General features: G+C 45.4%; 1 protein-coding gene across 1 annotated transcript in view; it reads right to left on the reverse strand.

The window, feature by feature from the left end:
* Nucleotides 1-13,128, reverse strand: part of Srd5a1 (steroid 5 alpha-reductase 1) — a 35,280-nt gene that overhangs the window by 19,519 nt on the left and 2,633 nt on the right. The window contains exon 2 of the mRNA XM_032894826.1: nucleotides 4,704-4,870. Coding sequence (XP_032750717.1) covers nucleotides 4,704-4,870 — 167 coding nt within the window. The remainder of the gene's footprint in view (nucleotides 1-4,703; nucleotides 4,871-13,128) is intronic.

The following is a 13,128-nucleotide window of genomic DNA, read 5'->3' on the forward strand; positions in this document are numbered from 1 at the left end:
GGAGCTAGCCTGCACGTATGACCTGGACAGGGGAAGTAGCCTGCACGTATGACCTGGACAGGGGCACTAGCCTGCACGTGTGACCTGGACAGGGGAGCTAGCCCGCACATATGTTTATCTCCCCTTTTCCTCAGGAAACTGCATGAGGAAATACTCATAGTCTTCCTTCCATATAAAAAGAGGCAAAGACTGGCTATACATCCTACCCCTAAGGAGTAGGTCTAGATCCTAGGATCACGACTGCTCCTCTTTCCTCTCCTTCTTGCTCTGTAGTACACATCTCTGGCTTTCATTCCATTAACCTCTTCCCAGTCCCCCCAGTCAGCTCTCCTCAGACACTTGGCCATTCATCTCCGTCCCCAGGAGCTACAAACAGGGACTCTCACCGCCCTCCACCCAGCACCTATGAGGCCTCTCTCCCTGGGGTGTTTCTTAGCGTGCTCAGGAGTGTTCTTGTTTTTAGGATGTGGCACGCGAGACTTTATTAAGGATACATTCATGTCTGCTTCTGCATGGAGGTGAGGAAAGAGGCTCTCAGAAGAGATCATCATGAAAAGCATATGTATCATATCAGTTGTTTTCAACCAGGAAAGGCAAGATGCCAAGATTCTGCTTTATAACAACAATAAAAAAATTATTCTGATATCAAAAGGCAAATCTGATTTTTCTGAGATATTAAAAAATGTGAAGGCCAAATGGTGTTGCAACTGTTATCAGCGCTGTGTGCACTCAAGAAACCGTTGAATTTGCTGGGCCCTGGGATGCCCTCTCATAGTAAACAAACTCTTTGGAAGAGTCCTGGGTTTCCTCATCCTGATGCTACCACTGAAATTTTATGCTTTTCAAACATGTCAAATACTGTGGTAAGGCTTTTAAATAGTCACAAAGGAAAGCAGACAGTCCGGATTCCATGTTTACCCCATTTCCCTTCTAAAAGACTAGCTTTCCTCAGTGCTGAGGCGGGAAGAAAACTAGCATTTGTGTGTGCATCCGAGACATGCACTGAGTGTAACTCATGGGATTTTAAAAGCCTTTTAAAAATGTATCTGAGGTGGTTAAAAACTGATTGGCAACTTGACAGGATCCAGAAACAGAGGAAACAAATACCTGGACAAGTCTGCACGGGTTAACTGGAGTGAGACGATGCCCAGGGTCCTCGATTAAATAAAAGAAAGCCAGTCAGAGGGCAGAGTTCACCTCCCTTTGCCTCCCAACTGCTGACACAGCATGATGAGTGACTCCCATGCCTTCCCAAGCAGGATGCCATGTCCTCCAGACACACTCACACACACACACACACACACACACACACACACACACTCACACACACACACACACACTAACACACACACACACACACACACACTCCTATATGTTTAGTGGAAGGAATTTTAAGACAAGAGAGTATCTAAGCTGTGGCTTGACTACTTGCTTGCTGCTCAGGATGTGGAGTAAGAAGTGTAGCACTGGGATAAAAATGTAGCATTTCCTGGGGGAGAAGCAAACCTCAGGATGCTTCTGAGAGGGTTCCCAGGAACACATGGGCTCTGGGGGCTGGGGCAGGTCCTTGGAGCTCAGTTCTGATCCTCTCCTTCCCTAACTAAGGTGGAAAGATCCCCCCACCCTGAATATGGTGACTCCTTCCACAGGCTAAGGTCCCCAGGCTGAATAAAGAGAAAGCAGGCTGAGCACTCATCTCTCTCTGCTTCCTGACTGGATTCAACGTGACCAGACACCTTGCTCTCCTGCAATCTTGCCTCCCCTGCCATGATACACTGTACCCTTAAACTGTGAGTCCCAATAAACCCTTCATTCCTTAAGTTACTATCATTTTTATAGTTAGTCAGAGTAGGGAGAATAGTAACTGATTACCACAGCTAAAATGGATCCACTTATGCCAAACCTAACTGATATAAGTAAGCAGAGCCGGGTGAGGGGATGCACATGTACATGTAGGACAATAGAGTCTGGGGTATGCATGTATACATGTAGGACAACAGAGTGTGGGACATGCATGTATACATGTAGGACAATAGAGTGGGGGTATGCATGTATACATGTAGGGACAATAGAGTGTACCACATGCATGTATACATGTAGGACAATACAGTGTGGGGCATGCATGTATACATGTAGGACAATACAGTGTGGGGCATGCATGTGTACATGTAAGACAATAGAGTGTGGGGCATGCACATGTACATGTAGGGACAATAGAGCAGGGAACATACATGTATACCTGTAGGGACAATAGAGTGTGGGAACATGCATGTAAACATGTAGGGACAATAGAGTGTGGGGCATGCATGTATACATGTAAGGACAATAGAGTGTGGGGCATGCATGTATACATGTAGGGACAATAGAGTGTGGGCATGTATGTATACATGTAGGACAATAGAGCAGGGAACATGCATGTATACATGTAGGACAATAGAGCAGGGAACATGCATGTATACATGTAGGACAATAGAGCAGGGAATATGCATGTATACATGTAGGGACAATAGAGTGTGGGGCATGCATGTATACATGTAGGGACAATAGAGTGTGGGGCATGCATGTATACATGTAGGGACAAAAGAGTGTGGGGCATGCATGTATACATGTAGGAACAATGGGTGTGGGGGTCATGCATGTAAACATGTAGGAGAATAGAGTATGGGGACATGCATGTATACATGTAGGAAGAATAGAGTATGGGGGGCATGCACATGTACATGTAGGAAAATAGGGTGTGGGGGCATCCATTTATACATATAGGAAGAGAAGAGTAGGAGGGTGCAAGCATGTACATACATGTAGGAACAGTAGAGCAGGGAATATGCATGTATACATGTAGGAAGAACAGAACAGAGGGGATGCATATGTACGTGTAAGAAGTGTACATCAGGCGGCATGCATGTATATAGGAACTACTACCACACAGGTTCTGCCAGACCCTTGCTCAGCCCTACCCACCAGCCACTGCACCTTTTAGGAGAGGTATCTGTAAGGGGTCTGCCTCGGAAATAGTTAAGGCTAACTCGATCCACCCTGGTTATCTTTGTAAATGCCTTCTACACTCCCCTTCATTTTGCTATTACAACCTTCTCTCTGCCTCAGCATCCTTGAACACACTGACAGTTTGCAACAGGCTGTGCATTTTTGTGGTAAAGCCCTTTTACCTGAATCACACATCACTGAGGTTCAGAGAATCTTCCTCGTCTATAACTTGCAGCGGCAAATCTTTCAGACTGAGCACATTTATGGCTAGGGGAAATAATGTTGCTTCTGGCAGTAACTAGCTAAAGGGCAACTACCTATCCGTGCAGCTTCCTGTGTCCTCACAGAGGATGCAGTGTATGAAATCCACCCAGGAGAGGGATATGGCTTCCTTCCTGCTGGGCGTGTCACTGCTATTTCCAGATCCTTCCGATTAATGGTGAGGAAGCCAAGAGTTCTTTAAACAGTTAACAGACAGCTCAGGTTGCAGACCAGCTGCAAAGGTGCCTCTGGGTGACGTGATATGTCCCAGGAGCTGCTTCAGATGGTGACTACACCCACAGGCCGAAAGGATGTTATCAGAATGATTTGAACAATTTACACAAAAATGACTCATTTGATTTATCTGAGACCCAGACCTAGCTAGGATCACGTAGCCTGTGCTCCAACCCAGCCTGCTAAGTGTGGCTATCATCCTTCCTCAAAGAAGTTCCTTGCTGCAGCAGATACTGTCACAGGAACCTACGGCTCTCGCCATGCAGAGACCAAGTGAAGGCGCAGCACCCAGTTTGAACTGATCCATCCGTAACCCAACCACTGGAGTCAAGTCAGAGAACATCAAGAAAGAGGGGGTAGAGATTGTAAGGGCCAAAGGACCAGGACATCTGCTGTGGCACAGTACCTTCTAGACATGACTGGGAAGGTGCACCCATGAGATCTCAACAGTATGGCTACCTAAGCAAAGACTTATGTGATGACAACACCAGTTGGCACGCCAATGTGGCTGGGGGAAATTTCACAAGATGAGGAGCTGCAGGCGACCAATGGCTGCTGAAAGAGGAAGAACATGCGCACGTGCATGTGTCTCAATAATTAAAGGAAAGGGGTTCATGAGTCGGAGAGGAAGTTGGGGAGATAGGGGAGAGTCAGAGGAGGGGGAAAGAGAGGAGTGGAAAGATAATAAAGAAAATACTGATGTATAAAATCCTCAAAAAATAAATAAATAAAATAAGCATTTGAGAGAGCAAGTGAGAGAGAGAGAGAAGCAACTCCTCTTCTTCTTCTTCTTCTTTTTTTTTTCTTTTTTTCTTTTTTTTCGGAGCTGGGGACCGAACTCAGGGTCTTGCGCTTGCTAGGCAAGCACTCTACTGAGCTAAATCCCCAACCCCAGCAACTCCTCTTCTTATTCTTGAGTCCTAGCTCTGGGCCCACAGACAGCTGAGTCAGGGGCAGCCATTGTGCCTCCAGGCACCCTCACCCTGCTGTACATAGCTTGCCCATGATTCCAAGTTCTCTATATCACACCATCTGCTAAAGGACCAAGAACAGCAAGGTACTTGGCTGAGGCCTCCTGTCCTATTCTGAGCAATCAAGGACAGCCTCAGCCTTTGGACCCCCTGAGGAGGAGGAAGTCACACGCCAGACTTGTGGTTCTAATGTGGGTTTTCTGATAGAAACCTATAGGACAGGAGTGGAAGGGCCGACCTGTGTGCACTCACCTGTCAGGAAACAGGGATGGGTCACCCAGTCTTCAGCATAAACCGCAAACTGGCTCAAGTATCTGCTCTGTACATAGCCGTTGAAGGTGCAGAACAGGAAGGCCAAGACAAAGGTGACCAGGAGGGTGGGCTTCCCTCCCCTGATCAGAACCGGGAAAACCAGCGTCCTTAGGAAACACAAGGAAGAAACAAACTTAAGACTTGGAGGGTGTCCTGTATCGTTGGTTTACATGACTCGGGCTTGTCTTATAGATGGCACCCTTGACTCACACTCATGTTGATTAACTCTATGCTAAAACCAGGGTTTGGGGCTGGAGAGATGGCTCGGCAGTTAAGAGCACTGACTGCTCTTCCAGAGGTCCTGAGTTCAATTCCCAGCAACCACATGGTGGCTCACAACCATCTGTAATGAGATCTGATGCCCTTTTCTGGTGTCTGAAGACAGCAACAGTGTACTCATACACATAAAATAAATAAATAATTCTTTAAAACCAGGGTTTTTAGATGAAGGACTAATTATGCTTCAGTCATGTTCACCAGCCACAGATAGTATTCAGGATTCTAATCAAACAGAACACGAAACACATACACCAACTCAGAGAGAACTGGACAGATCCCTGCATCCTAAAACTACCTCCGAAGGAGTCTGACACCCTGGCCTCTGTCTGCCTGTGCACACCCCACACAGACAGACACACATACACAGCATTTAATGTCATGGAAAGACATTTAAAATATAAAAACTTTAAAAGAAAATATGCCTGTTAGAATCCAGTGTACTGGTGGCCAGAAGGGTATCTAGGTATGGTCTTATGAACATAAGAATTTGAGTTTAATCCCCAGGATTAAGGGTTCAAAAAGAGGAAAGAAAAATTAAGATTAAAACACACAGAACAGATGTGAAAACAAACAGTCTGACCACTCTGGGCTAAGGCCACAGAGTTTCCAAGGGATGAATGACACACTGTGGGTGGCAACTTCTCCAGGATGTTGGAATCGTAGGCAGCAATTTGGTTTTAAGTTCAGTGCTAATTTCTGAACCTGTCACAAGTACTGGCTGGGACATTTTTAGTGTGAAGTGCTATTCTGTCTGTGTGTTCCTCTTGCTTTGCTGCATCTGATGTTCCTAATCTGTTGGACTGGGAAGGGCATCACCCACTGGCAGACCCAGTATACCATGGCTTCGAACACCACCCTTTGCTCTGAGCATGAGGAATGGGCTGCCCTTACTGCTAGGTTATGGCCCAGTAGTCTGGTGGCTTAGAAAGGGGTCTGTGCACTTTTCTGAGTTCAGAGCAAGAACACTCAGGCTCCTGGTGATCTCTGCGGGGGCTTCTGAGAACAGCTTCTCTGCTGACTTGATAACTATCTCCATGATTCATCATCCACTTCAAAGGCAATGTTCTGCACCGATGTGCAAGCACACCACAGTTTAATGTCAAGGTTTTTGGAATCTGAAGTCATGTCAACTGCTCTACCAGATTTTCCACGGTGCCCAAATTCAACACGAAATCTACATTATCACGTAAACTTGCAATAGACGTTAAGTCCTGCGCCTCTGCCCATGTTCCCTGAGCTGGAATCTTTGGCTTTAAAAATCCCTCTGGTACTCAGGAGCTGCTATCCAGTATTTAATGGGAAGAAATGCATCTGCAAGCTTACAATATTACGGAGCGGGCCTACTAAGGACTGGACCAAACTGAATTACACGAACTTTTCAAGTGAACCATTGGAACTGCATTCCGTAGACTGCTCTCAGTAGTTGCGTGGTTTGCTTGTCTCTAGAGCCACAGACTATCTAATAAAGTCCCCAGTGCCAAGCATGGCTTCCCATGCTTGGTTGTTGGTCAAGGGAGTCCAAGAGACTCTCCAAAGTGTACAGGGCTATTGCAGTTGATTTCGGCTCCTCCCAGCCACTAATGCCTCTCTTCCTCCAGCACCACAGCAGGTTTCTATTCCCAAGGCAATGGTGCAGTCACACAGGAGCCAGGCTGGACTCGTTAGCGCCACTTCTGGGCCTTGCCCAAGGGGCCCTGTTCTCTATTGCTCTCTCATTCAGTCTTGTATCACCCACAACAACCTGTACCAACGAGGGAGAGTTTGCCAGACTGGCTGCAGTGGCCTCTTAGCAGCATCAAGTGCTGTTTCCACCCTGGTTTACCTCCAGGACTTGCTGATACAGCTCGGATGGCCGTTTAATAAATAAGTGAGATGTTTAGGGCGAATGGAAACTGCTTATCTTTTCTGCTGAGAAAACGTCAATGTTGCCTAACTGCTTGGACTATGTGTCTAGTGGCATGTGCCCCTCCCTCCCCTACAGCCTCCACCACACATACACGTATCTCCCAGTGGTTTTAAAAACTGCACCATGCAAAACAAGGGCTTTGGAGCAGTTTTCCACTCAGCCACAAAGAAACCACGTCACATGGCTTTTGCAGGGAAGTCGACTGAACTGGAGATCCTTATGCTAAGCAAGACAAGCAAGAGTTAGTGAGACAAATAGTGCATATTCTTTCTATGGATGGATCACATATGTATATATATATATATATAGTATATATATAACACACACACACACACACACACACACACACACACACACACACACACACACACACACACACACACACACACACATATATATATATAGTACTGGTACAGGTCCCAAAACCAGAGTGGGGACTTTGAGGAGGGGGAAAGATATTGGTGGGGCATATGACATAAAAAGACAGATGGGACTTGAAAGAAGGAGAGAGTGGGAAGAGGAAAGCGGGTAGGGAGATGGGAGAGGCAGGTGGGGGTAGAGGATAGGGGGTAGTGGGATGGAAAAGACAAGCGGAGAAGATGACCAACAGATAGTCAGGCAACTGCTCATTATTTTGGATGCCAAATTAATTTAAATTAATTAAGGTTAATTAATTAATTTTCATTTAAAACAAATAAAAACAAATAAGTGAATGAAGTCGCTGATACCAGGACTCTAGTACCATCAGTCCCCAGACGAGTAGCCCAAGGTGGCCACTTGGCAGAGGCGCTCAGGCTCTCCTCATTACTGAAGGGTCTGCTTAGCCCCTGCCACTCTGGAGGTGGCCTTTGCATCTGTGGGGCTGCCTCTGTTCCCTCACTTGCCTATGATTAACCCTGGCATTTCAAATCCAAAGGCTTAGACTCAGAACACCAAAGGAAATTTTAGGAAGCACTGCCTTTGTTTCTAATCTCTTGTTTCCAGAAGCTCATCACTGGCATTGAGCCTGGAAGAATATACACACGGACAGACCAGCATGTATGAAAGGGGAAACAGAGCCTCTTGGCATTTATCAAGCCCTTGGATCTGCCGGTACTGTGTGCGCTTCAGACAGTAGACTATTTATCATGAGTGCCAATCCTTCATTCATGGTAAGGCACCAGGAAGAAACAGCTCATGTTATCGATGGGAAATCCTCTACAGTGTAGGCATTTACCCCATGAAAAGGTGGTGTTGGATGGCCCTGTGATAGCATGCAGACTCACAATGCACTGTTTGTCAAAACTCTATTACAGAACAACAAAAACCAAACAAACAGATAAAGCCAAGTGTGGTGGCACATGCCTTATTCTCAGCACTCTGCAGGCAGAGGTAGGAGGATTTCTTGAGTTCCAGGCCAGACTGTTGGGCCTCTTATGCATATCAAGTTCCAGACAGGCCAGGGCCATTCAGTGGGACCCTGTTACTGCCAAACACAAACAACAGCGAAAGCACAGATAATTAAGTGTGGAAGGTAATGAGGGAGAACAGGTCTGTTGCAGTGCGCCTGATAATGAGCACGTTTGCAATCGTGGCTTGCACAACAGCCACCTTACAAAACAAACAAACAAACAAACAGATGGAACAGGCCATTTCTACAAGGCGTTTTCACAATTTAACTTGGCTGTGGTGGTTCGAATGACAAAATATCTCCCGTAGTTCAGCATGTGAAGGTTTGGATCCCTGTTTGGAGAGACTTAGTATGAGATAGGGCCTTGCTGGAGGAAATGTCTCACTGGGGACAGTTTGGAGAGCTTAGAGATGTGCCGCTTGAGGCCAATCTGCTGCTTTTGATCTGGGATGTGAGCTCTCAGCTGTCAGTCTGCCCTGCCAAGCACTTCCTTCTATCAGTTTCCTTGCTGTCCGTGTTGATGGAAAACTAAGTGCTTTGTCTTGGGCAGAACACCTTTATTACTGATCCTCTGAGGCAAGAAATGCTTTCTGTGATTCTCTTCTCATGTGCCTTTGCAAAGCCTGCCTGACCTCAACTCTCTTGAATATGCAAACCCTGTGGTTGTGTTGGTATTTTCTTGCTGCCCTCTGCTACCCCCAAAGGTGTGTGTCTTCCTCTTCCGGCTCTCTCTGCTTGTTATTTATTTCCAGGAGGGGAAATAAGTGTATTCATCTGTCTGGGTTCACTACCCATAGCTTAGAGTAGTGAAATAGGTGTGCCATTTTCTTCACCCACCTTCCTGTTTGGTCAAATCCCTGTACTCAAACAATAATAAGAGATTCCTTTGTCTGGTACAAACCTACCTGTCTGCTGCCAAGAGCCATGGGAACCCCAAACTCTGCAAACAACACTTTAAGATTCTCCCATCACCGGCACTGACTGGTTCATGGGAAACTGAGAAATTCTGTCCCTCAATTCCAAGGGATCGTGTGCGGATTTTTCCAACAGGCCTACCTAAAATGTGAACAAGTGAGTGTTCATCCCTAAACTCAGAAAGCATTGAAAGAAGGTGAACTAGTAATGTAAAGAGAGAACAGGCAAGCAGGAGGCAGGCAGGAGGACCCTAAGTGTAAGGCCAGCCTGGTCTTTGCAATGAGATCCTGTGTCAAAGAACCAAACAAAACATGCTGTTATGGGACCTGCTTTAGCCTAAATGGTTTGTTTTGGCTGAATACTTATTAAGGAAAAAGAAAATGTCCAAAGCTGAACCTTGTTCCATTCTGTCAGAAACATAAGTTGGATTCAGTCCTTTTAATGAACATCAGTGTTTTTCTGGTGCACAATTAATAAATATTCTAAAACAAGAGCCCTCCCATTTTTGTAAGTTACATAGCCACACTTGTTGCAAATTGTGTTTTAAGGCCAAAAATGCCTAACGCACCTCAACTAAGGCTGACTTACAAACTATGGCTCAACTAAACCAACACTGTTAACAGTAATGGAGGGCCTGGAGGACCATCCACATGGAAGCTCGCGGTCCTGTCATTTGTTTTGGGGTGTCTGATGTCTTCTATATTGCACCCCTGTGGTGCAGACAAGACATACATGTAGGCAAAAACATTCAGACACATAACATTCTTTGAAAAGTATTTAACCCAAATCTCTTTTATGCCACGTTTTAAGCAAACCTGAGGAGTGAAGTGTTTTGAAGTTTGCTAGCAAACTGAGAGACGTGCGCAGGACTGTCAGCTTGCTTCCCCTTGCCTGGCTGGCCAGGAGGAGCTCTCAGTATTTGTGAGGGGTTTAAGATCTCCCTTAAACAATGTGCAGCTGAGAGCACAAGGCAGCGTCTACTCCCAAGGGCTTTAGTTTTTCATATATTTTTAAAAAGAAAACATTTTGGAAGCATTTCTTTATAAAAGCTTAAAAACAAACAAATTGTCAGAATCCCAGATCAAGCTTGGTGGTGTTGGCAGGGGAGCATACCTTTAGTCGCAGCACTTAGGAGGCAGAGGCAGGCAGATCTCTGAGTTCAAGGCCAGTCTGGTCTACAGAGTGAGTTCCAGGACAGCTGGGGCTACACTGAGAGAAACCCTTTCCAGAGAAGAAAAAAAGAGTGCCAGACCAGAGTAACTGCTGCCTTCCTTGTGTCCAACCTCATAGTTGATTCTGGGCTCCTCACTTGTTACACAGAGACAGACTTGTCACCTAAGGTCTCCTGGTGTGTCTGGACTCCAAGGAAGTGAGGTGCCACTCTTGCTTCTCTAGGGCTGGGCACGAGGGAGCTAAGATGCATGCATGTCCACCTGTAAGTCAGGGACACTTCAGCAGACGCGAACCCCCAGCCCCCGAGTTCTGCTTTTCTTCCTCTTGACAATCTCTTAGCCTGCCACTGGCGAGTCAGGGACAACCTGACTGCAGGCCTGTGTCCTCAGGTCTCTCTTCTCTCTGAGACAGGTAAGGAAGGATTCCCACTCTGCCTTAACTCCCCTGGGCTGCTCTCTGCTTGTCTGTGTGTCAAAAGGACAGTCCTTCTCAGTGACTTCCTTGCTCCTAGGCAGGAGACTTTTCACTAATACGCTCAATTTTACAAATAATGTTTTGTTTTTTAAAAGGACCACCCATCATAGCATATGTTCCTTGTTTTCTTGAGATAGGGTCCCATATGTAGCCCAGGTTGACTTTGAACTTGAGACAGTGACTGTTTGATAGCTCATTCTTCACAGGTGATCTAGGTATGGCACTTAATGAAGTTAGGTAATTACAAATGTAAATCATAGTTTGAATAGTGAATGAGTTTATGGCCCCCAGAGTCTCTTGTGTTTGAATACTTGTCCATAGGGAGTGGCGCTATTAAGAGGTGTGGTCTTGTTGGAGGAAGTGTCACTGTAGGGGCAGGTTTTGAGGTCTCCTATACTCAAGCTATGTCCGGTGACACAGTCTTATTCTGCCTGTGGATCAACTTTCAGCTCCTTCTCCAGCGCCATGTCTGCCTGCATCCTGCCACGACCATGATAAACTAAAACTCTGAAACTGTAAGGCAGCCTTGGGGAAAAATGTTTTCCTTTATTAGATCTGCCCTGTTCATGGTATGTCTTCACAGCAATGGAAACCCTAAGACAGAGGAAAGAACTTTGTAGCTGGGCATGGTGGCACCCACCTTTAATCCCAGCACACAGGAGGTAGAGGCAGGTGGGTCTCTTGAGTTCAAGACCTGGACTACAGAGTGAGTTCCAGGACAGCTAGGGCTTACACAGAGAAACCCTGTCTCAGAAAACCAAAATTAGGGTACCAGAGAGATGGCTCAGTGGTTAAGAGCACTGACTGCTCTTCCAGAGGTCCTGAGTTCAATTCCCAGCACTTTCATGGTGGCTCACAAACCATCTGTAATGGGATCTGATGCCCTCTTCTGGTGTGTCTGAAGATATGACAACATATATATATATATATATATATATATGTATGTATATATATACATATATATATATATATATATATATGAAATTTCCATAAGTTGAAAAAAAAATTCAGGATCTCTGGTTTGGAAGTCAGAGAGCTTTGGTTAAAGAAATAAGTACATTATCACACCCATATAGGTTGAAAATGTAAAGTTATACTAAATTATATATACAGGGCACAGGAAAATCAAACTGAAGAGTTTGGGGTGTAGGGAAACTAGAAGAAGAACATAAGGCATGCTCTTTTTTTTTTTTTTTTTTTTTTTGGGGCGGGGGACCGAACCCAGGGCCTTGTGCCTCCTAGGCAAGCGCGCCTACCACTGGGCTAAATCCCCAACCCCAAGGCATGCTCTTTTAGTGAGAAGTAGACTAATTTTGTCTACTTCTTGGAGGGTTAAATAAATAAGATTATTTACAAGATATAAAAGTAAAGAGGGAAATATAAGCGAAGTTGAAAGGAACCATGAAATAGAAGAGATAGCCCTGAAGAGGGTGATAGTTAGAAGTCTGAATTCTGGGTGAGAAAAATTAAACAGAACAATGGCTTACTTTTTTATGAGAAAGAATTCTGTGTGGTAGAATGATTTTTTTTTCCTGAGTTGAGTAACAGGATTCTGAACTCTGTACCTACTGCATGTCAAGCCTCTGCAAATGCACAGACTTTAACAAGATGGTGTAAGAACCAGCACTTTAGAATGATACTGTCTACAAAACAGCGAAGAGAGCCTCGCAGTGGGCTCGGGAGAACTGCCCCTTCTACGCTTCCCCTGTTCACGGCCCGAGATATGGGCACTTGTGAACACCGGTTTCCAATTACCATCCCTTGTTCATAGGACCAGATCAGAGTTCAGAGGAAGTACTCCATCAAAAGGGGAAAAGGTGACAGCTGTTCAAATAAGAATCACTTTCGCCAAGTACTAATGACAGATAAAGCCAATAAGTACTAAAATAGGGGGCTTGCACACATGTGTTCCTGACAAGACTTATCTATCCTAAGACTCTGCCAGCACTAGAACCTTGGGCAATGGTCACCACAACCTTACACCAAAAATAACTTCTGCAAGGATGTCTTTTAAACCTTAGACTGTTGACCCCATCCCCACCCCTCAACTCTTTAAGCCAAGTATTAGTTTCAAAATGCTGTATGTAATCCTCAGGCTGCTTTTGGTAATCTTTTTGGCTGTACAATCTAAATATGGCACATATATTCTCATTCCAATAGTCTGTGAGTCCCCTCTCTTTTCTCCGTTCCAGGGACCCAGCTCCTCCCTTCTCCGAGCCTTTATTGCA

Source organism: Rattus rattus, chromosome 2, assembly GCF_011064425.1.
Source record: "Rattus rattus isolate New Zealand chromosome 2, Rrattus_CSIRO_v1, whole genome shotgun sequence".
In the NCBI taxonomy this organism is placed as follows: Eukaryota; Metazoa; Chordata; class Mammalia; order Rodentia; family Muridae; genus Rattus; species Rattus rattus.